Consider the following 24,873-nt stretch of genomic DNA (forward strand, 5'->3'; position numbering starts at 1 on the left):
ATAGTTCTTGTATATTTAGGTATTCTAGAAGCCAGCTACTTAGAAACTATTGATTTTCCTTATGCGAATTGCAGTTTTTCTCGTTTGCGTTAAGAAGCGTCAATTTCATCAACTTAAATCACTAAATAAACATTACTTATATTGAGAAACATTTACTTTACAGATAGACCTTTTTTGCACCTAAGCTAGTAAAACATTAAAGAAAGCAAGACCTGTTATATAATCTTCTGGTCATAAAGTATAGTTCGCTGTATAATTTCATCTATCAGCAGGTAACTGTGCGGGTAACAGTAATTAGGAGGTCCGCTTCCTCTAAGCTATTTAGCGTCCACTTCCGTCATCATAACGTGGGTGGCCTGGGTCTATTAAATACGATTGACAGGATTACCCCCTACGATGTCATTGCCATAGCCTAGCATCGTCAATTGAAAATAATTGGCTTTTTTTTTTTTCTAAACTCGCCTGCATATTGAAAATGCTCATTTTTCATAGTCGTGGGGTATTCGCACCTGAAAATTAGTGTTCTGTTACTGCTACGCTAAATGAAATACTAAGTATCCTAAACCGGCAATCACATTTAATCATAGATTTCATGACTTTAAAACGTTTTTTGTATTAGAATCGGGGCAGATACGTTTTTTTTTATACTATTAGTTTCTTCAATTACAGTGTTCCAACTATTACATGCAATACATTTTCCTATCCATCTCCCACAAAGTTTATATGTATATACATATATGTGCTGTTTTCGTTGAGATTTACATGATAATTCCTTTTCAGTTGTATTTTTATTTGTATCAAGTATATCGGGGTCAGTAATCTTACTCATATCACAATCCTGCTGCACCCCTACCATGTAAGCAAAGTCGATACACTCTTACACCTCCGCTTCCCTCTGAGACCCATTTCGTAAATAGTGATCTTGGTAAATAGTTAGAACTGGGTTGTCATCAGTTCAGGACCAGTTGTGCCTCTTAAAAGCAATACTACAGAGGGAAGTCTAAGGAGCAAAGAACAAAAGCGGAGATCCGAGCAAAAAGCTGGAGAGAAACACTGCGACGGAGCAACGATGGCTTAAACACAAACACGGCTAGTGAAATAGACAGGCCTGGATAGAGGCGACATGCGATTCGTGCTGAAATATGCGAAGACGCCATCAATAAAACGAAGAAGGACGAAAGATGCATTCATTCCCCGCTGTTGGATAGCAGCGTCACTACCAGAAAAATATCGCGCAGTAAAGTGACTGTCCGACCGTCTACTCGCGATCAATGAATTAGTAGTTCTGGACACAGGAAAGACCGTGGACGAGCCGTTCGGTCCGTTTTTCTATGAGATGAAAGGTATAGTAAACGGCTCAAGGCCTCTTGTTGATATTACTTTGGCCAGTAGCGGAGCAATTCTGCATCTAGCTCTGGGGACAACCACCTGTTTCATCCCGACCAGTTAGATAGCATATGACCAGATTGTCTTGGAGCTGTAAACCAATTGTCAAAAGATTATTTACCTCGAAATATCTGCTACGAAAGTCTTATGCGCTATTTGTAAACTACTTTCAGCAAAGACGTGTAAAGTGTCAGCTCATTTTATTATTGGTAATACGCGCTCATGCTTGGCTGGCTAGACAGGATTCAGTAGGATAATTAGGCCGTCCGTTTAGACTAGATGTGACAGTCAGATGCTCTAGGGGGTCTCGCGATGCCCTCTCAAAAATGGAGAGAAAGACTCATTCGCGCGCAGCGGTTCGCAGTTCCTAGCAATCCAGAAAGACCCAAAGTTGAAACAGAGACAGACATTTGCTTCTACGAAAGCCCTTAAAGGGAAGAAACGCAGCACCACGGAATCAAACAGAGTTATACAGGTTTTACACTCTAGCCCGCGTTAAGAACGCCAGTATCTTAAAATAAAGGTGCTGATACTGTAAAATTATGTGGTATACGATAGTAAAAAGAGTATCTATCGACAGAGTTAGTATGTGTTAAAATTGGCAAATAAATCAAATAGATGCCGTTCACTTGTCTGCCGACGAATGTTTCAGCAGACCATTTTATACTGCTTAGTCTATTTTGTGGTGTGAAAAACAGTGATAATATCAATAGACGGACCTATGGTAATTATATAAGTGGCTATACTAATATCATTGTGTTGGATATAGACTGGAAGTAGGTAAGTGAATAAACAGTCCCAAGAGCATGACTAAAAGTCTATGCTTTACGTAAATGCAATGAATTCTATACTAGGATAATATAGCACTACTGTGGCACTAACGTAAATGAATATTATAGAATGAATATGTTTAAGATTACGGCCAGTCTTTGTTCCCTCTGCTAAGTCATAAACCCCAACCAGGCTAACAGGAGTTCTATTTTAGCTTTTCAATAGTGACATTGACTGATAAAGCATTACGATTTATGGAGCATATCAGTAACGTCGAGCTTTGTTTTTTATTGTGAAACATACAGCCAGTTAATAACTAAAATGGTCAACGTCCTTCTGAGTAATATCCTATACGTCCGCGACAGTGTTTGCCAACGAAAGAGTTGTCTCTTCGATTCGGAAGCGGATAATGTAGAACTGACGTCGTACCAACAAAAAATAGCACTAACCAATAATAAACTCATCCAGATAGAATAGCATTTAGATATCGGTCTTCAGCTTGCTTGCGATACAATCGAAAACTTCGTACAGCTCAACGCTAGGTTCAACCGTGGATGTCTGAAATGGTTTTGAAAAGTTTTAAATATCACAAAAATAAATGGCAGTTATTAATATTTTTGCGTGCTGTTCTGCTTAAATTGAGCTAAACAACCGGCTAAGCACGTTCAAGATGGCTTGCTATGTTATCTTTAGCGTTTAGTAGTTATTTCACAATTTATTCTGGCTGCGTCTTCTCTGAATGTTAGGAAAATATACCTAATGTACGGTACAGCTTAGAAGAAAACTCTTCTGCGAATAAATGCTTCAGCTAAGTGTTACTGCCATTTTGTGTTGTTCTAGATGGTTAGAGTTTTTCAACAGGCAAAACGTGCCCAGTTTCGAAGTTTGCCCATTTCACATGGCCCTAAATACGGCACTTATCTGATTCAAATCAGCTGGCGTCAAGTAAACGGGATATAGCTAGTGGCCCATGTATATTAGAGCTATTCGAAGTAGGATGTAGCGTCTTTATACAGTCCCGACAAACACACTTCTATCTGCTGCACACAGCCAAAGCTACCCGCTGCTACCGCTGTCTTTTATTAGGCTTCTCACGTTCCGCGCTTCCCACTAGCTCTAACAATCTGTAAATGAGGCTATCCGATAGAGTCAAGCTTTATCATGTAGCCATTACGTCAGCAGTTTGCGTTGACTTTTAACCGGCGTATAAGAGAGCTTAGATCAGAACCTGTATAGTAAACCTGTGGTTTTTTTATCTTCACGCCAACTTACGAATCGACTTAAATATCCAACAACAACGTTCAACGCCGGTCCAGCATAAAAAGGGTGCATTATTTTATTAAGATATTTTAATTTGTTACTTCTTATAATGCAACGCGTGCCACTACATCGAATACTAATAGTTCGCCTGCTAGAAAAATACCCTACTCAAACGAACGTTTGATGCAGTTACTTCATACAGAAAAAATCATCCCGATTTTTAGGCACCATATTTCTTTAGATTCAAGGCACCATTTAAGTCAATCCTAGGGATGCTTTCAACGCCCAGTGTAGCCATCATGCTTGCTTATGTTAAACCCACCGAGAAGTTCGGTTCATTTCCGGCCTTCCGTAAATGACAGCCTTTGCGCAATCTTCGCGTTTAGCTTTACGAGCTTCTAACCGATTCTCACCTATCAAATAAAATTGCTTGCAGTAGATAAAGTTATTATATTTCTTCTAGGAGTTAAATATTTCACTTCTTATTGAATGAATACCTCAATACATTTGCTACATATAATTAGAAGGTGCGAGATTCCAGCTATTTTATAGTCAATGCCAGCGTCAGTCGATCAGGGGAGTTTATAGGGTCATTCCCTTTAGCTGAGGAACACGGCACGTTTTTCTTTTCTGTTGTCATTAGGCTATATCGTAAAATACTTGATTAATCTTTGTGTCACCTCAAACTGACTTGTGACTCTAGAGTGGATCCGTTAAGAATTTTTTTCAGATTCTAATTACCAAAATATCACATGTTCAAAAGCCACGCATTGACTTCGAATCAAGTTGTACTTATAAAATAAAACATACATATAAAATCTCTCTTTCACTTTCAGGCGGGTTATGCTTGCTCAAGCCAACATTGTTTAAAATTGTATTTCATAAGTATTATGCGGTTCGATTGGACGACAAAGGTTACGTTCAATTTTGGATCTTTAGCGCAAATTAGTAGACTCTTTCCAATCTAAAGATGCTGAACAAATGACAGGCCATTAAAGGTAACACGGCATTACCATAAGTCTATCATTATCCGTTCTGCAAAAAGCCCGCGACGTGTAATAGCACATTCTCTTTAGGAAGACATTTGGCTTGCGCTCTTGTTGGAGAGAAAGAGACCGGGAGGACCCGTCATGGAACAGCAGTAAAGTCGATAGGAAAGTCAGACTATTCAATATATGTCTGGGAAACGGTGCAAGATTAATACGTTCACGAAAAAAAGATAAGATTCGAAGGCAACGGCGGGCCATTCACTTTATAAGACCCGCCGCCAGCTCGGTCAGGTCGACAGCCAAGGGACTCCTGGAGGACATTCTCTTCGTAAATAGTATCTCTGTGTGAATCAAGAACATCTACGCTTGCTGTATTCTGATTGTTCTCTAGCTTGACAACAATAGGTGTCAACAAAATAGCTCTTACGAAACTTTCGGAAAAATTGAACGGGTAACGATATAACGTAAAAGGTACCCAACTAAGTACTCAAGACATTCTCGAAATGATTCTCAGAGTGACGAAGCTCTCAAGAAGAAGGCAGATCCTTCGGGCCTTCTCCAGCGATACTAGAATTAACGCAGGTAATTTTCGTTAGCAGTTGTGGTGTACACGTCTATTCTCAGATTTAGAACTAAATACTAAAGATAATATCACAACGTATCGTATCAGAATGCAGAATATAGTGCTTTATAGTGTAAATGATTTGTATCCAAACGGCGTTTTCCTATCTATGGCCAAAATCTTACGCAGCCAGTATTAGCAGATCTAGTTTCTAGCAAATAATATGGGCTACATAAGATTGAAAGCCTTAAAACTTTAATCTTCAGAGAAATGGAATGCAAACAACAGAGCACTTACCTATCCATCTTATCAATATATTCCAACTTGAGCCCAATCCAGTAAATCCTCTAGAGCAACAGAATAAAGCACTTCTTCCAAATAACTTCCTTCATTCATACAAATTACATTCCTGGATAACACAATAGAATACAATCAAATCGTCCCTCTTAATACCCTACTAATGCTTAATAGTATAATAGAAAGTATCAATAATATGATAGATGATGTATGCTTTGTAGCATGAGCCATGTAGCAAACTGTAGGAGAATCAATTATCCAAATTAAAACTCAGTGTCTAAGTCGACGAGGACGACTTTCGTTGAAGCGAACTCGCAGTATTCTAATAAAGACGGTTTTAATTCGCTAATCGTTTGGAACAAGCCATTGGAAAAATATATGTGTAAAGGTAAGGTTCCGAGACCTTTAAAAGTTGTTTCGCTAAAATGAACGGCGTTGCTACTACCCTAGCGAGTGATCATCTAACCAGGAAGTCATATGCATACTACGTATGCATTGTATATGTGTGTATAGGGTTATGTATTCACGACGCATCAACGCTGCAATGATACACTACATCTAAGTCACATGTACAGCTCTGTGCGCCCAGTTGTACTTCCCAAATCCTTTGGCCAGTTATGGGCAAAATATCAAAAGGGCGAGGTTTGTATTTATTGCCCCGCTTTAGTCGCTCACGGAGAGTCCACATTCAACAAAGTGTTAATATAATAGCTGAGGATAAGAAGCTGAGGAAGCCCAGGACTCAACCTTCCCATCGATCGCAACAGCTGGGTTTATTGCACGGTATTACCTGATATGTAGCGTATGACGTTCAATACTATACAATTCAGTTACATCAAGAGGTAGGGCCCACTGATCGTGCAAAGCGTATTACGCTTATTGTATTAATTGAACATTTTGAATTGAAAATCATCTTCCCGGCTGATTCACACTTCCACCGAGTGCATCAGTGAATAAATGGCCAGCCAAATAAGCAGATAAAGAGGCATATTAGAATTCTCATGCCATTTACCAATATCAGGTTCATAGAGCAACAGGTGTCATCGGCACCTGTTAAGGAGACACGCTGAAAAGCTTTCTGTGGTCAAGACTTGATGAATATAACTTAGGCAGTGTTTGGTTCGAATGTGGCAGTATTACCTGCCATTGCACATTCGAAACATTGAAGTTCTCGAAGAAAAAGTTTGATGAATGCACCATTCCGCCGAGCTAATCACGTCATGACCACCCCGTTAATGCAGATGAAGTCTTTGCTGAAGCTAAAAGGTCATGAAGCATTTTGGTTCTTCGAGCTTTTGTAACCAAACCGAGGCATTTGTCTGAATAACATAACGTTCAAAATATAACGGCAAAAGTAGGATGCCGTTTGTAGGATAATTTGATCTACGGTGTATACGATAGCCGTGCGCCATCTATCGCAGCTGAAATTTATATATTGGTAACAGGTGATTTTATACAATACGTTAAATAAGGTCTCTGAATGGTATAACATGTCTAACTTTTTTCGGATGGGTTATCTTGGAGATCTACAAAACCCGATGTCCAGTTTAAAGTATTTAGCACTTAACATAAATCAGTTAAAGCTTACCAACAAATTTTATAAAAATTACCAATTTTTACATCACAGATGACTGTAGGCTCCAGCTGCTAGCCGATCAAATTCGTCGGCATGGCCATCTGCGTGCAAGAATTAATCCCTTTGAAAATGTCAAGACCACACTTCATACGGCGTAAGTTGTATAGCTATGAGTTACCTTTATTGCTTGTCTCTATATTTCTGCTTTATACTTGCTACTCATTGATTGCATTTTATCAGAACCAAAGTGGAGCCTCCAGCAAAACCAACGATTGAAACATATTAGATGTAGATGTCGGTTTTTAATTACCGTTTTTTCTTTTCCAAGCTCTCTGGTAGTTGAGGCGCAGTTGTTAGATAACGGCGAAGACTTATTTTCATTATTACGATAGCTTTGTCAGGACAACGAAATTTATACTCACGCTAGAGACATATACAGGTATAAACGAAATTCACATTATCATTAGAGCTATATGATGAATATTTATATGAAGGTAAGAACAGTGTTTTCAGCATTTCTTGCTCGTTATTTGTCCGAATCAAAAAACCATCTGAACAATCTGGGATAGGTGTGGTGCGTGTGAAGGAAAGTCTTACATCATCAAGCTAAAACAAGGATCTCCTTAAGCTAATATTGAACGAGAGTAAATGTTAGATGAGTATATATCAGTGACTTCACTCTAGACGAAACAAATATTTTGGGTCGCTTTAAAGCTTTATGACGTAAGCAAGAACTCGGTGTCGCAATTTTTTTTAACCCACAAATTCAATTTTAGAGCCCTGAGCCAAAGTTAGATCTTGGGATTGGAATGAAACGATCGCAACAAACTTGTGGAGTTCTTCAGCCGCATAACACTTAACCAGCAGCAAACGAAAGACCTGTAAGCAAAAATAGAAAATAAGGATCAGCAAATATTATGCATGAAGTTAGTGTCTTTCGGTAATTTTACACTTAGTAGTAGAACAGTGATTTCAATGATTACATACAGTTGATCTAACAGTGTTTACCTATTCACAGATCGGCAGAGAAGATAACTCCGGAAGAATTTGGTCTTCCTCGAAACGGCCTGCTCGAATATGGGGAACAAACTGGTACAATCGACGAATGGTACAAACGAATGTTAGCCACGTATACGGGACATGTTGGAGTCGAATTTATGCATCTAGTAAGAAATACGTTATCTCCTTTAGCTTAACTAGAACGCTATTCTTATTTGACCAGCTAATCATCTGTTACATCCTGTTGATTGTTAATTTTGAACCTAAAAAAGCATTCTGTTAATAAAGGTCGCACGAAAAATACTTTATTTCATTTCAAGAATTTTCTCGTGTCGTAGGAACGCGAGCGACGAGATTGGTTCATTCGGATGTTAGAACGGGAATCTTTTCTTTCGGCAAAACCGCTTCAACCATTCCAGAAGCAGGTGTGTTACATCTGTATAAATCAAGCGTAAACATCCTATAAAAACCGCTAGCTTTGTTTTAGCGTAAAGCTTAAACCTTAAATACATGAACTTGAACTATCTAAGCGACTCGATGTTTCAACATTTATTTAATTTATTGAAAAAATCTACAGGTTTGCAAAGCACTTCTAGAAAGCCAGACTTTTGACCAATTCGTAGCGACAAAATTTGCCACAACTAAACGATACGGCGGTGAGGGAGCTGAAAGCATGAATGCATTTTTCCTTCAGCTTTTCCTGCAGGCCCCTATCTGTAAGTACTTTATTCATTAATATCGATTTTATCCTAATATTATACAGAATAATGGTAACGATACCGTAAAAATACATCAGTAAAATATTTATGTAATGGGCTGTTGTGATCTTGGTTACAAGTTTAGTTCATCATAGCTAATGACTTCTAGCACCGCATACGTCAAGACCTTAGTTCTATGAATTTGTTGAAATAAAACGATTTCATTTATAATACAATCTATGATATCTAACAGTTTATTGGTCCTTGAAGCATTAAAGTTTACTGGCATCAGATATCAGTATGAGCAGCATTAAACATAAGTCGGATGCTGAATGTAATGAATTAATGTCTGTCATTGTCATTATGTAATATCGCACCTGACATGGGTAAATCCGAGCTGAGTATAGCGGAACAACAGCTCTATATTCGTACGGGTGGTATTTTCTTGTTTCTGGTCACGACTCAAGTAAGAGCCTGAATTAGACTAATACGGTTGACAACTTTTTTGTGTGCGCCTATAGGCGGCATAACGGACATTGTGATCGGTAGTCCGCATCGAGGCCGATTAAACCTCCTCACAGGTTTGCTGCAATTTCCCGCTGAGACCGTCTTCCGCAAAATGCGCGGTTTGCCTGAATACGAGACATCTAAGTTTCCTAAGGCCAGCGGTGATGTGCTCAGTCATCTATTTACCTCGGTTTCTCTCCAGGTATGGGCACTGGGTTTCGGAGTGAACTCTTCAAAAATACCCCTGAACCCCTTTTAATAAGCTTTTTCTGGTTCCGGAAATGAAGTTTGTGTGGGAAATGTTTGTGGTTTTCCAGAACCTTCTAGGTTTTAGAATTATCAGGCAACATCTATGCTAATATAAAACCGTAAGAAAAAAATGCTTTTGAAGCCGGCGGGCTTTAACTGTATCGAGATAATTAGATTAAAGCATGCTAACAAACGTCAGTGAATATTTATATTTCAGTGTATGAAACAGTAAAACAAAAGTATTCCTTTTTAAATTTGAAAATCTATGCTCTTCAAACGACTTTTCTTTTCTGTAAATATAGTTAGAAATGTAAAAATAAATGATTGACGTAAATGTTCAGACCAGCAAAATATTATAAGCTAGTCGACTAATCTGGCTGCAGAGTGATCTTCGAGTGAGTCTTTTGCCGAATCCATCCCATCTGGAAGCTATTAGTCCTGTGGTTGTAGGAAAGGCTCGCGCCCGACTTCAACAGCTTCTTGGAAACAATAGTTATTCCCAGGTGAGTTAATGCCCTCTTTGAATTATGTTTCCCAGTAAATATCAACGCGAATGGATAGCTATTTTTAGTTACGTTCAATTATGCCAATTTATAGGTTTGTGACGCACCGAGACACACTAATCCTTGGGTGCTTGCAGTGCAAGTGCACGGCGATGCATCATTCGCTGGTCAGGGTGTCGTCATGGAAACGCTTCTTCTATCCCGTCTTCCGCATTTCAAGACCGGGGGTTCACTTCATCTTATAGTTAACAATCAGGTATCAGGCAGAGTAATTGTTCATGGTTACGAAGCATGGTCACCAGAAGCTGCTAACAATAAAAGGAAAGAGTCAGAACCTCGGATTATTTCAAGTGCGCACTAGTAGCACATCAATGCCTATTTTTTAAAAGCTTCTGATCATTATTTAATACAGTCTGCACAGATTACGGTAAATCACTGCATTTGAAACACTGAACTATATAATATATACGAGTTTATTTTCGATAGTAAAAATAATTTTTCGCGTAGAAGGTTTTATCAAGAATTTTATAAGTTTGAATAAGAATACCTTAACTAATACAGTTTCAGTAAACGAATACTGCTATGCTGTATTACAATATGCATTACATTAAGTTCGCAAGGACGGAATGCTCATTTTATATCAAAAACAGAGTCCTTTACTGCTGGGATGCGGCGAAGGACATAGCTTTAAAATGGTGCAGTCATTTTCATTTTAATCTATTTGCCATGGTCTAAAATTGTCTCTGTAAACCAATCTGATATGGTCGTAGGTTGGCTACACGACGCCAACGGCGCTTGGAAAATCCTCAAGATATAACTCCGATACCATGAAGGCAGTAGATGCACCTGTGCTTCACGTTAATGGAGATCATCCAGAAGCCGTATGCGTCGCTACGCAGCTCGCTCTCAATTACAGGTTCCTATGTATACAGGCCATATAATTCACTAAGTGATGTACATAGTACAACTAAACATATTTGTTGGTTATCAAAGATTTTTTCTAAGTGTTGGATAGATAAATGGATTGTGCATGACTAGATGCCATCCTTTTACCTATAAATTGGTCCCGCAGCGATATCAAGGCTTGCCTTGTTATATATATATATATATATATATATAGTTAATTGTTTTGGGTCTATTAATACGTTGAGCCTTCATTAAACAGTAAGTTTTTCTGTCTTTTACAACTGGTACTTTAGACGGCTGGCTTCCAGTACGAAATGAAGGCGTTTTTAAACAGTGGCGAAGGATATCTAATATGAACTGGTTTGTTAACAACAAATTTATTACCGATAAATCAGCTTGATCTTCGAATTAAAACATTGTTTTTACTAATTTTTTTCGTGGTTGCGGGAACGAAGACAGTCACGAATACATAACCGTGACTTTTATTTGATTTTAAAAATACGCGACATAAAGGTGACAGTCTTTCTTTCAGGCAACATTTTGGTGAAGACATCCTTGTGGATATGTGGTGCTTTCGGCGGTGGGGTCACAACGAAATGGATGATCCCACATTTACAAATCCAATCATGTATCGAGAGATACATGCGAGGCAGTCAGTACCTGACATGTATGCACAGAAGCTACAGGTCCGTAACAATAAATTTTCGAGACATGGGCGTAATTAGTTAAAGCGTACACACGTTTTTTTCCAGAGTAGGGCGTATAGTTGTTGGTGTTTATCTTTCAGTGGCTATAATTTGATCCAAGGATAAGTCTACAACTCATGATGTCGTGGGAGGCTCACTGCAGTTCTTACTGAACTAAAATTCGCAGATTTTGATAAAATTAAAACAGTTTCTTTTCCATTGAAGTATTGCATAGCATTTTTAGCTTTAAATTTAGGAAAAAGAGCTTTGCTTGAACCAGATCTTCCGTCGAAATATACAAAAACATTCTGATCTCTTTTTCTGTATTATAGGATGAAGGTGTGCTTTCCAAAGACGAAGTCACAGCAATTGTATTAGAACATAACGCTCGCTTGGCTGAGTCTCTTGCAAAGGCAGACTCGTATGAAAGCCGTAGCCAAACCTTGAAGGGACGCTGGAAAAACATCGTCCCTGCCCCCCTAGAAGGCCTTATGCGGTTCGATACGGGCTTGCCCATCGAGCTTCTTCAGTACATTGGACTCAAATCCACTGAAGTTCCTCCAAATTTCGTAATTACACAAAAAACATAAATATATGTAAAAATTCAGTCAGTTCTAAAACAGCTTTCTTTCTTTACGATTTGCTAGCATGCCATTGTTATTAGAAATTTCTCTTAGTTAGCTGATTTCAACTTCCAAGTGCTGAGCCTATGTTAAGCGCCTATATACGCTTTCGTCGTTACAGGCAGTGCATCCGCACCTACAGAAGGTTGTAATAGCCGAACGTGCCAAGCGTTTTACCGAAGGCAAGCGCTTCGATTGGGCTATGGCAGAACTTCTTAGCTTCGGTTCGCTTCTTTACCAGGTGATTCATCGTGCTGCACGCAACAGACCACTTATCATAGTTATTAGGTATATATTAGTAAATTGTAGGAACTATCGAGTATACTTTACTTATTACTTAGCTGTCGAATGAGGATTCAAAAGTAGTGGGATAGGCTCCTAAAAGTATTCGCGTTATCGTTGGGCAATCGATGCGAACGTTTGCGAATATATGCACATCTGTCGTACGATTCAGGTATATTTTTTGATTTTTCGTTTCTGGCGAGTATGATGTCCATTGAGAATATGAAGTAAGCTTAATTGTTCCATCGAATCTTTTTTATATAGGGCTATAACGTGAGAATTAGCGGTCAGGATGTTGGTCGAGGCACGTTTAGTCATCGTCACGCAATGCTGTTTGATAACGAAACCGAAGAAAGACTTATTACGCTCAATTCACTACGGCCCGACCAGGGACAGCTCGAGGTAAGCATAGATATTCTAGGTGCAAGAGCACACCGAGCGCGCGCCACCTCTGTTTAAATAAATCTCTTATTTTTAATGATAATCTATATTATTAAAGACGTTTAACGTATGCTGAGCATTTAGCTGTAGGATCGTACTTACGCAATAGTTAGATAAGTATATGTCCATTTCAACAGGTGTATGTGGTCATGCTAGCATTGTAAAAACGCAGTGCTAACGTGCCTTCTGTATACTGTTTACGTTTATTCATTAGGTCGTGAACTCACCATTGAGTGAAGAAGCGGTAATGTCGTTCGAATACGGCTTTTCCTTGGAGTCCCCTAACAACTTAGTCATTTGGGAGGCCCAATTCGGTGATTTCCATAACTCGGCTCAGGTTGAAATTACTTACAACAGATTTGTTTTCAAGCATGCAAAATAATATCTAGCTCATTTAGATATCACCCCAGTGTTTATATTTATTACTGGTTATACTCACGATAAAGAAGCAGTCGTCGGAGACGCGAAATTCAATACTGTTGTCTAATGATTGTTCCAATCGGCCCATAGGTGTTCTACACGGGTTATTTATAAATATTTATTATATATGTAATAAAGCTTATGGTTTTCCTTTCTCGTGTTGCCCTAGGTCGTATTGGACACATTAGTGACCTCTGGTGAGCGAAAATGGCTCTTGCAATCCGGCATAGTTATTTTGCTACCACACGGATTCGATGGAGCAGGATCAGAGCACTCGTCCTCAAGGATTGAAAGATTTTTACAGGTACAAAAAACCTTAAAATTACACAAATAATGTAGAATTAATAAGGAACAAAGTAAATCGCCGTTCACCAAACATATTTGACAAGTTTACATTTGCATATCTGCCTCATTTTTAAGTCCTTGTTAGTAAACGCCATCAAGATCAATTTCGTTGTTTGCAGATTTGCGATAGCAATGAGAAGGGTGTTCCAGATTCAGAGGATGTCAACTTCCGCTTCGCGAATCCCACAACAGCAGCGCAGTATTTCCATTTGATTAGGAGACAGATGTTGCCAAATTTCCGCAAGCCACTGATTGTTGCATCACCGAAGACTGTTCTCCGGCTGCCCGAAGCTTCATCGACACTTGCTGATATGGCGCCAGGTTCGTTGTCAACTAGCAAACTATATAGAACTTTGCTTATACTTTGAATTGTTTATTACGTATGATTTGTTTAATGGAATGCACTATTAATATATAACTTCAAGTTAAATTCTTATTATTATTCATTTGTAGTCACTAATCTCAGATAAAACCTTGTACAAAATATAATCCACATAGCGTATTTTTCTGCTGCTAGCAGTGTGTACACTCTGTTACTGCTACGCTCAGAGTTGGTCGCATCATCCTCTAACCATATAATTATTTAGATTTCTCTTTCGGCTAAAGAACTGTATTTCTACGCTGTCGATTATTTCAGGCACTAGTTTTCAGCCAGTGCTGGGTGCCATAGATTGCGTGGACCCAAAATCAGTAAAAAAAGTGGTTCTAGTGTCCGGGAAGCATTATTTCACTCTGGAAGCCAAACGACGGGAATTAAGCCGTAACGATATCGCCATTATTCGGCTAGAACAGTTGTGTCCGTTCCCCGTCGCCGATCTTGCCGATGCGTTACGCCCGTTTCGACATGTTAAAAACTTTGTATGGGCGCAGGAAGAGGGACGCAACATGGGCCCCTGGACATTCGTAGCGACTCGTATAAAGAACTTCCTCAATATAGAGGTACAGAAAGCTCTAGGTAAAAAAAAAAGAGGTACAAAAAGAACTAGAAAAACGCATTAACCTTGATCGATTAGATTTCAGTATAATATACCAAACTGCTGATTTTGATAACAAATGACAGTCATTTGTTATCGTTATATTTCAGATGAGTTATTGCGGTCGAGAGTCACTGGGTACTCCTGCAACAGGTGTCGGCGAAAAGCATAAAGCAGAAGCAGCGGCCATTGTTGACAGTATCTTTATGGACAGCGGCAAATAGGTTACTATTTTTTAGGTTACTATTTGCCGCTGGACAAGCAAGGACAAGAAGGACTTGCTATATATGACATTTTTAGATCACCTCATTTTGACAAGCAACCACCTTGTTCGCATCTTTTTGTACCATAATGTAATAAAAAGAATGTTTCCTGAATGAATCATCTTTAATAGTACGCTGCTAATATTTTTTTGTATGTTAGAACTCTGTTAAGGTAAAATATTTATGCAAGAATCAACAACGAAAAAACGAAAGCTAAACATTACTGTAAAACATTTCAAGAGTGAACATAACTTATGGGCATATAGAAGCATAACTTTATAGGACTGACTTGCCCTGGGGAGATAATAATATGCTGCAATTTTCAGCTCGCTCTAATTTAGATTGCGATGTTTGAACGTTTTGTTGTCGCACAATGCTTAAAAAATCATAAATTATTTGTCATTATATATATATATATATATATATATATACATTAGAAAATAAAAATTAGATAAAGTTAGATAGACTTTAATATTGTAGAATCATATCCAAACGCTCAGTATTTGGTTTTACCTCTTACAATGAAAACGCTAATTTCGAACTGAGTTTAGAACTTCTAGAAATACTGAACACAATTTTTCCTTTCTTATTTATGAATCCTACTACGTAAGTATATACAAGTGAATGTCTGTGACAACCTATTTTCAAGCTTAAATCTACAGAAAACCATCCTGATTAAGGGTTTTGCTGATGTCTTGTTAGCAGCAGACTGAGGGTGCGTTCAAATATGCATATATCTATATATATATATATTATACTGAATCGATAAATCTGCCCCAAGGAGAAAACTTCTCATTGACAACTTCGTATGTGAACCAACTCACATTGATGTCAACAAATACCAAAAACTTCTCGATGGGCGAACCGTTTCGCGAGATTCATCCTTTACCGCTCTTCCAACGGATGGTATAAAGTCCAACGTAAATAGCAATCCTGGCGTGCCTTTTCTTATCGGCTATAAATAATGATATTGCATCGCCTCTTAGGTTGAATGACGACAGGGTTTTCCTAACACTTGCCCAAATCACTAGAGTCACAACACAAGAAGCATTGCTAATCAGTTGTTTCAGATTTGAATTTCAGCATTTTAAAGTAGTAGTTTAACTAAAATTGTTATTAGCGTTGTTTAATGATGCCCGTATTAATTGACTTGCCCATTTAAGTTCAATGAATATATCCCATAATCATCTATTGTTCGTCTTGTGCAGCAATGTATTCAAAATCCATTCTGAGCTGAAGCTGAGCGAAGTATAGCCGCTTACAAGGACAAGAGTGAGGAACATCAAGCGCTAGATATAGGGTCAAAACTTATGTGAATGTCATATATATAGTAACTCACTTACGTAACGAATTAACGAAAACTGTCTGAAATATATTCTTTCGTGCAGCATTTTTATCCAGTGATTTGTGGATACACATTCAAGTAGATAGATTTTTCGAAAAGAGACAAAGACCAAAAACCATTCAAATAAATTTCCGTCAGGATATCAGATTTTGGTTAAAATCTCGATTGTGGATCGTATGTAACAAGCTCTGAGACCATTTTTTTGGCGATTCTCGAAGATTTTTGTTTCACACTATTAAAGTATTCATACACAAAACCAAGTGAGAATAAAATGCAGGCAACGGTTGTTTAAAAATTATATGACCCTGCTCGATCGCCCATAGCCATCCATAGCTTTGTAAACACGCTGACCACTACAGCATTTGAATAAAAGCAGAACAAATGTAGCACTAACGTAAGTTTTGAAGCATTGTGTTAATGTATGTCACAAAAACAACGCACTCGCATAGCCTACCCGTCATATCATCGATTAGAACTATTTAACTGTGCAAAATCTATTCAATTCACACCCCTCCCGTCAAGGCACAGGGTATTCTTTAACGCGTAAGTTAATGATATTAGTAGACGTCGGTTAAATAAAAAAATATCGATTTCTCTAAAATTTTTTAGGGCCAACATCTGAAAAAAAATGATTTTTTTTTCTTTGAATTGCTAAACAAACTGCTCTGTTGTTTATGTCTGATCGAAATTACTGGAACTAATCATGGTATGGCTCACATTGCTTAAAGGGGTATCGTATAGGTTAATACGGTTGAGGCTGACTCTATCTTGTCTGGTACATCGTAAAAATATTCAGATCTGATTTCAGGTTCCCGTTTTGTCCGGATATGTATAATGACAAATGTGAGAAATTGTGTTCATAAGTCAATTTTAATAGTGCTTTGACGGTAAATAAAACAATGAAGACATTTAAAGTAGAATTTTTCAAACGCGCTTAATCCTTATCTAGGCAAAACTCCACGTAGAAGCTTTCCAATATTTATCAGATGTAGTCCATATTTTCGTTAGCGACGTTCCCAAGGAGTTACATGCAAAGAGGGCATGCTTTTATACCAACGCGCATTAAATGACAGCAATTTGAATCGTCACGTTTTACCGTGCCCAGTTTAAATGCTCTCTTCCCTTTATGAGTAGGTAGGCAGGCAAGCAAGCAGACATTCCTTGGTCAGTCAGAAGTTGTCGGAGTTCGAGCCGCGCGTCTGCACCACTCCGTTTTCCCTTTCCACCTTGTGCCTGTCTAGGCTTTCGTGTCTGACATTCAAATAAAGCTCGATTAGGCTGCACAAAAGGCCTCTTCTCAATAATTAGGAACAGTTAGTGTAAAAGTCGATTGCAGACTACTGGCTATATCGATCCGGAATCGAAAAATGGACGATTGGCGTCGTCGCTTAGAGTAGCAGTTTGGCGTCGAAAAATATTTAAGAAATCATTCGCTTTGTATAGGCATTTGTAGGATTTGTGCAGTGTTCCCGGCGTGAGCCTAGGGCCCTTTGACCTGCGTTTGCACAAAAGTGATGGTGGGCATTTCTCGATAGCGTAGATTTCAGGTTAAGTTTATTGCAAACATTGTCATCGCTGTTTGCGATAGGCGACTTGCGGCTATGAAGGTCCGTCGCGGAAACAAGCCCTATTCATCCGGTGGCTCTTCGGAAAATACCTCTGATAGCTTAGAAGATGATTTGGCAGCAGCTCAGGAATTCCCGACTGTCGATGTCCGTGAACAGTGTCCAAAGTTTAGCTCCATCGTTGACGGGAGACCCGGAAAGGTTAGCCAATAAACTCATATAGCATATCAGTTAGAAGCACCGAGTGAATACCAACATTAATTGATCCGCACTATGGCCGAACTGTACCAACAGTACAAAACAAATCGTTCTTAGTGATTCACAGATATCAGTTCGACTAAAGCAGCAGATTTAACGTACGATGTGCTTTATTTGATTGTGCAGTTAAACGCCCACAGATAAATCGTGTTAGTGGTTCTCGAAATAGCAGCGCACATGAACACGACTTAGGATGCTTTGTTCAAAACAGGCCTATCCAAAAGAATAAACATGAAAGAACTAGATCATTTTACAGATTGACAACTAAAGAGTATTATTGCAAGTTCTACCACTGGCCATACAGACGACATATTGCGGGTTGGCTAGATGGTTGTTGGCTGTCAGCATTGTGAATCCACAAAAGATGCTCGCGACTTGACATTTTACCTCAGCATAGGAACGGTTTTTGTTCTGGCGATCGATTTATTGTCATTTGTTGCTTTTCGTCTACGTTTCTAAAATACCCAAGTGGAGTTTGTACAATGAAAAGAAAAGAGAAAGTTGCCGACGGTTAGTAAATAGTGGCCATGTTCTTCTAAAACGTTATTGTTCCTCGGTCAGGAAATACGAGAGAACGTGTTTTACGTAAGATCTCAATAGACGCAGACTTATTTTTTGATTGTATAATTGTGTCGTATAACTAATGCTTTTGGTCACTATACCGTACAAACATTAACTGTGTAGTACCAGGTTCCTCAATATACAGAAAGGTGTGGGTAGTCAGAATTAGCTGGCCGAATGAAAAATAATCGTAAAACAAGCACGTATATGACACAATATCTTTAATAATTCAATCAAAAAATGAGAAATGCAGATTTGATCACTCGATTTTGCCACATACAGATGCTGACAATAAGAACAGAGCTGATCTCGGCGCCGTTAGATAGGAACCTCGAAATAAAACAGAGCAGAAAATAATGAAGACAATGATGATTAGAAATTGTGATGCTCCACGCTTGACTTGCACATTTCACATCATAGTTTAGTATGTAGAAAAACGAAGATACATGCAACACGTATATGCATTTAGTGGAAATCGTAGATAAAGTAAAAAGCCATTGGTATCACATATGTGATCTGACTTGTTTTACAGCAGACTGGCTGTGTAACCGAATTTGCTCTTGATATTATGTGCACACCGGAAGTGTACGCGGCTATCGCCGTCTTGTGTTCAATACATATTTACTCATTCGCGAACAACTGTGTCAAGTACCAACTTAAACGACGTGATCAAATGGTGGACATCTCTGACCAAAGCAAGTTTACAATAACAACAGAACGTCAAAATCGGTATTCGAATTTCACGGTAAAACACACGTTATGCTTTGACAAATCTCGTACTACAAAGTACCCTAACGAGAACAAGCAAAATTCTACCATATACCTAAACGTTTTAAAATAATTGCTGCTCTATTGTCTGTATGTGCCGATCGATTTTCCTAGATCTTAAGCGTTACATGCTCAGTTAGGATTGAAGTTCATTCAGGTCCCGTAAGACAGCTGGCGATTTCTTTTTCTGCTCAGGTGCTTTAGTATTGTATTAAATTTGTCGTTGTCATTTTTGTATTGTAGTTGTCTTTGGAAGACATCGATCCACTTCAATTGGAACTTGAAACACTGCTTGTAGCAGTGGTTCAGCGCAAACAACAGCTTCGAGCTCAACTGGAGGCGCTTGATCACGACGATTCGACGGGAAGTCGAGAGGGAAATCGTACCGAACGTGATCGGGGTGACAAACAGAGGGCCTCTTCACCGCTGCAGGGGGGCTCAATGAGTAAGCGGTCCCGAGGAGCAGATCATAAATCCAACAAAAAGGTAAAGTAGTCCGCTTATGTGATGCTGAATGTAAGAACAGTCTGCTTAAGAACGTGTTTATTTCTACGTTAATAACCTTCTATTTTAGAGTGACGTAGTGTGTCACTCAGGGTGTGACTGAGAGACTATTTGACTTCTGTGTTGATGAAACGATACCGCTCATACGTAGTTTTTAATTCCTAAATCTTAGATATTATATATACCAGTTAATATACTGTTTGCTAAGACTTTATAGGCAAAGCATGTTTTCATATTCCGTTATTATTTTCCTGCTGCTAAAAAGCGATTCATTTCGATTCCGTCTGCTGACATTTGATTCTCAGGGCTCAAAGGATAAATCGAGTAAAGCCGTATCTGGGCACGATGCAACAGGCGAAAATATTAATCAGGAATCTGGCTCGACGCCTGCCCCCAAAATTCCTAAATCGGGTCCTAAGGTTCCTGGTGGCCAATGCCAAGGCAACAAAGCAGGACAAGGTCCTCTGCCTGCTAACGATGCTCCCCATCGTTTTTGGGCATACTTAAATAATTATTGTCAAGCAGCTAACGACGATCAAGTTGAGGTTGGTAGATAAGAGAAGATAATACGATTGTTATTATGGTAGATTGCATAACTAATTTAGGTAAGCTTCTGACTCATGTTTGCAATACACTTTCAATGCGACGATCTTGTCAATATGCTTTAGTTTTTAACTTTTTCACTCAGAAGTGTCATAAGTGTTGGTCTGGTAAAGTCGGGGGGACAAACATGTGAAACTAAATAACCATTGAGAATAAGACTATTATTATAATCACTAAAAACACTTTGTACAGATACACTCCATAACGTAAGCATTACATGTGTAAAGTCATATGCTATATCTACATATTCTTCTCATTTCAGGGACTTGAAAATATGTTGGAGGCTCAAGAAGCTATCAAGTTTTCTGAATACGTAAAAGTACCACCCTTGGGCACCCACTACATAGTTAAGTGGGCTCAAGAGGATTTACTTGAAGAACAGATGGAAGCAACTCCAGAAGCTTCGACTGTTAACTTCATGGAAGATATGGAGAAGGTACGAGCAGGCTTCCACTATATTTCGCATGTCTGAAATAATCGAGTATTTTCTTAACGCCGATACACCTATTGGAAGGTGCTTCCTCTCTCTTACTAAAGATGCAATTACTGTGTAGTTTGCGGCTAGTGAAATAAACATATACGTATCTTATTAAAATCGGGTATAATTTTCTAGCATTGAGTCTATTAGTTATGTTATTACGGCATGTTCTTTCTACACGTGCTTATACTCTTTTTTTACATTAACTAGCAAGGTGTTACCCCCGTTCCTAATTGTAAAGGTTCTTCACCAAACTGCTAAGGAGTCATTGAGTGACGAGCGTTATGGAACCTTGACGCAACGTCTTATGTCTTGCCTACTTGAAGAGAACGGGATCGTTCCACCGGGTGAAGAAATGCCATTCGTTGTGGCACAGGGACGGACGACCTCAGCCCCAAATGCAGCATCTATTGAGCAGCGCATCCGGAGGGAACTTGAAGAACTCGGGGTTATGCAGGCTCTTGCTGAAAAGGTGACTGATAGAGAACGGTCATGAATGAACAGTATGCTAAAATTTCGCGTGAGTTCCCGAGCTAACTGGGTTGAAATGATTGTCGAAAACGAGCAAGAACCACAGCCTAGAATTATTATTATTATTAACAAAGGATGGCATTTGATGTATATCGAAAACCAGGTGTTCGCTAAAAATTCATTATTATAAAAAGCTTAACGCAGGAATCCAGCTTCTAGTAAACGAATCTAATTCTATTGCACTAGCGATAATTACTCTGTGCTCCTGTTTTTCGCTATGGAACCGCATTCATTGCCAGGTGGCTGAACAGGACGATGAGGTGTTTTTGGAGTTACGAAAATGTCAGTCTCAGCTATTGTCAATTTCGGCACAAAACGTGCGAATGCTACGTGCACTGCTCGAAAAGGCTCGCAGGCGGAGGGCCGAGTATGAGCTAGAAGAACGTTTACGTGCTATCGACCAAGAAATGCTCGATCAGTTCAGGCGACGAAAAGCGACTGCAAGGTCCTCACGAACTTCATCGCTGATTCTACTTCCGCCGACGAAACAGGATAAGGAACAAATGCGGGCATTGCTCGATGAACGGAAATCTATTCTCGCCAGATTAGACCCTATGAAAATTGTCACGGTGAAGACCGAACCTCTCTAGTCCTGTTAAACAGATCGACTTTATATACAGACGCAAGCAGTTCATTTGATGTGAGACCTACCGCTTTAATACCAATTAAAATTACTGCTTTGATGTCCAAACAAGCAGACGAAAATGAAGAACAGCATAAAACAAGGAAAACGGAGTAAATCTCACCGAAGTTACATCACCTATACTTAGCCATAGTGCTAAACAGCTAAATTTACAGTTCTAACTTCAATTGATTTCGACTAACTTCGAATATATGTGTATTTAGTCAATGTTGTCTTTATACATGAGTAAATTCGCATAAAGAAATTGGTCATCGACAGCATGTCTGATGTGAATCAAAGTTCGTAGGGCTTGTGTGTTTTTATATTAACCCAAAATGTGTCATAGATGAAACCTCTGTATGTATGCGGTATAGTCGGTTACAAGACTTGACATCTGTTATTGTTCCCATATAAGCTATCTATTATCGGTTGAAACTCGTTTTTTTATAGTAAATACCAGTATTTTTTGACCCGTATTTGATACTTTTTTTTATTAATGAACAAATTGTCGAAACGCGCACAGCATAGTGCTCGCTCCTATAATTGAGGGTACTATTCCACGATTTACAACTCTACCACATAATTATGCAATAATCGAATACTGCCGTATGGAAAAACTGTAAGTCCGATCTATGAGAATGTAATTTGCTGAGTATATACGATACGAATATTAGGCATAGTATATCAAAGTCAAGTGATTCGTCACAGCACTTTATAATAATCTAAAGCAAGAAAGCAACATGGTGTTACACATTACTAAAACTAGGTGACACTTGCTGGCATTCGTTGTAGCTTGCTCGTCGTCGTTATTTTGGAAACTAACGTGGCGAGTTATAGGTATTCTGCATTGAACTTTGGCTTCTTTTTTTTTCGTTGATTTTTCATTTGTTTTGTCGCAAAAATTCCAACAATTAGTGGGAAAACGACAGCGACTGATAATAGTAAAAGCTCGACATTAAGAATTAAATCAAAGAGGATTAGGAAAACTTAGCAGTGTAGACAGGAGTGAGCCTACTTAGAACTCTTTTTCCTTTGCATGCATCAAAAACTATTTCATGTCAGAGCAGATCCTGACCTTAAAAAAATGCGTGTATTATTCCCAATTGTACACCGCAATTCCAACTTTTATTTAGACTGTTCCTTAATTAAATAGAAAAGGTCGTCAATCTCAGGGTGTCGTAACACTGCCGTCAGCAACAGTTTAACACTGCCATTAATTCATCGTCGAAGAAAATACCTACCCTTCATGTGAGACATGCGAGGGCACATTTGATACTCTTGCCTGATCAGTACTAAACCTAAATGGACTAACTGACTGTGGTACTCCGTAATGGAATTCAATATATGGGCACGTCCACATCGTCTTACGAAAAGAATACAACCTATTGTGTCTAACATATTATCGTCCGCTTCTGATGTTAGCGAGATTTGATAAAGCATATTCGACTGAATAGGTCCCGAGTACCACAATAACAAGAGATCTAGAAGTCCGTAACTGTTCCACTGCGCCTCCCAAATAATGGCACTAAATTTTGATAAAATTTTTATTTTCTGTAGTTTCGATTAACCATTTAATATTTAACTGAAATTGTCTAATCAGTATGGAATCCTGCATCTGTGAATGTGTTGAAGAACATCGGCGGACTTTGGACGACAATATGAAATTCAGTCGCATATGGAAGTGTATGTAAAGATGTATTTTGTGTAAATTTACATTTTTAGATCATAGGCCTATTAGAGAAGCACAATGTGTTGACGAGAACTCTTTGCCAGGACAAATATAGTACTGGTTCGCAGGTCAACTTAAAGTAATAATATAAAAAATAAAATGTTATGTTAACGACACTCGTGTGTATAGTCTTTGCGTGAAGTTTTTGTAATGCAATTGGTAACGTGGTTTCACACATTACTCTGTTAGGATAATCAGAGTCTTCATTTGGAACATTTAGGAAAACAAGGAAACTGACGTGCGTTAAGCTCTGTCATCTGAAGTTAATTAAAAATATGTTCGACATTTTGCTACAACTGGTAATTGATAATGTCGCATCAATACCGATTATGCAAACAAGGCAAGCTGTTTTCACAAGCTATGTTCGTTCACAGTCGCACGATCACACGGTTTTAAGGGAAATTAAGGCATAAGAAATCCGAAGCGGGAAAAACATTGTTGAAGAAATTAACTACAACGTACCATGTAGTTCATGACGTCCTTGTCAAAATTTATTACCAAAATTATTTTCGTATAAGCATCGAGAAGGGAGCTTGACAGACAGTCGATAAACAGATCGTTTTCTCAGCAATTGTGTCATGGGGTGTGATTTAATCTAGACCTTGAAAGGAGGGCGAGGAAGACAGGTTAACAGGAAGCCTCTACAAGTCGAACTGCGGAGCTGTTCTTTACAAGTCTCTAAGAATGCTGTCAGACATAAGGCAACTTTCATTACATTTTGAAATATATTTGAGAATTTGAATCTTACGAGCTTGACTATAAAACAGCTTTAACTACAGAGACCTGTACAGGATTTCGCCTACAAGACAGTATTGTTTAAAGGAGGAGCAGTGTTAGTAAAACAGAAAATACTTTGTGCAGTCAAATCTATTTGAATAAGAAGAAAAAATGGGCAAGGAAAATATATGGATGCACTTTTATCGAGTTTTACGGTTTTCGATACAACTAGGTGACCTTTTCTACTATGCCAAACCAAATGGGCAAAAAATGCTGATACTTTTTGTTCGCTTAAATTTGTATTTCTTAACGTTTGACTACAGTCACCTTGTGACGTGTCAATCAAGCATTTACTGCAACTGAATCAGATAGCTCTCTTCATAGCTAAGTAAAGAACAACTGCAATGTATATCGCAACATTCGCCTGTATTTTTTCGAAAAAGTTGTTAAATTTA

General features: G+C 38.6%; 3 protein-coding genes across 12 annotated transcripts in view; all 3 read left to right on the forward strand.

The window, feature by feature from the left end:
- LOC111246866 (uncharacterized) overlaps positions 1 to 160 on the forward strand; it is a 40,919-nt gene extending 40,759 nt beyond the window's left edge. For all 6 annotated transcript variants that reach the window (XM_086983164.1, XM_086983167.1, XM_086983165.1 and 3 more), the window contains one exon: positions 75 to 160. In XM_086983164.1, coding sequence (XP_086839290.1) covers positions 75 to 125 — 51 coding nt within the window. In that variant the 3' untranslated portion in view covers positions 126 to 160. The remainder of the gene's footprint in view (positions 1 to 74) is intronic.
- Positions 161 to 1,797: 1,637 nt separating this feature from the next.
- LOC111246867 (2-oxoadipate dehydrogenase complex component E1) lies at positions 1,798 to 14,870 on the forward strand. 4 transcript variants are annotated; one of them, XM_022797188.2, is made up of 19 exons: positions 1,799 to 2,166; positions 4,254 to 4,988; positions 6,893 to 6,995; positions 7,860 to 8,007; positions 8,179 to 8,265; positions 8,418 to 8,556; positions 9,060 to 9,247; positions 9,678 to 9,797; positions 9,892 to 10,053; positions 10,568 to 10,713; positions 11,236 to 11,389; positions 11,722 to 11,958; positions 12,134 to 12,253; positions 12,559 to 12,696; positions 12,950 to 13,072; positions 13,325 to 13,459; positions 13,620 to 13,821; positions 14,138 to 14,439; positions 14,585 to 14,870. In XM_022797188.2, the coding sequence occupies exons 2-19, from the start codon at positions 4,910 to 4,912 to the stop codon at positions 14,696 to 14,698; spliced, it is 2,697 nt and encodes an 898-aa protein (XP_022652923.1). In that variant the 5' UTR covers positions 1,799 to 2,166; positions 4,254 to 4,909; the 3' UTR covers positions 14,699 to 14,870. The 4 variants fall into 4 exon arrangements, with proteins under 4 accessions (XP_086839296.1, XP_022652923.1, XP_022652927.1 ...); XM_022797192.2 differs by lacking the exon at positions 4,254 to 4,988 and adding an exon at positions 7,618 to 7,722 and having other exon boundaries at positions 1,802 to 2,166; XM_086983171.1 differs by lacking the exon at positions 1,799 to 2,166 and adding an exon at positions 7,618 to 7,722 and having other exon boundaries at positions 4,971 to 4,988.
- Positions 14,871 to 17,321: 2,451 nt separating this feature from the next.
- LOC111247909 (transcriptional adapter 3-B-like) lies at positions 17,322 to 23,817 on the forward strand. Of its 2 annotated transcripts, XM_022799442.2 has the most exons (7): positions 17,322 to 17,848; positions 18,999 to 19,211; positions 19,478 to 19,720; positions 20,044 to 20,283; positions 20,604 to 20,777; positions 21,061 to 21,291; positions 21,590 to 23,817. In XM_022799442.2, exons 1-7 carry the CDS (start codon positions 17,684 to 17,686, stop codon positions 21,938 to 21,940), a joined length of 1,617 nt encoding a protein of 538 aa, XP_022655177.1. In that variant the 5' UTR covers positions 17,322 to 17,683; the 3' UTR covers positions 21,941 to 23,817. The 2 variants fall into 2 exon arrangements, with proteins under 2 accessions (XP_022655177.1, XP_022655178.1); XM_022799443.2 differs by lacking the exon at positions 18,999 to 19,211 and having other exon boundaries at positions 17,326 to 17,848.
- Positions 23,818 to 24,873: the final 1,056 nt, after the last annotated feature.

The sequence above is a fragment of the Varroa destructor genome, unplaced genomic scaffold (assembly GCF_002443255.2).
Source record: "Varroa destructor unplaced genomic scaffold, Vdes_3.0 BEIS01000003.1, whole genome shotgun sequence".
Taxonomy (NCBI): domain Eukaryota; kingdom Metazoa; phylum Arthropoda; class Arachnida; order Mesostigmata; family Varroidae; genus Varroa; species Varroa destructor.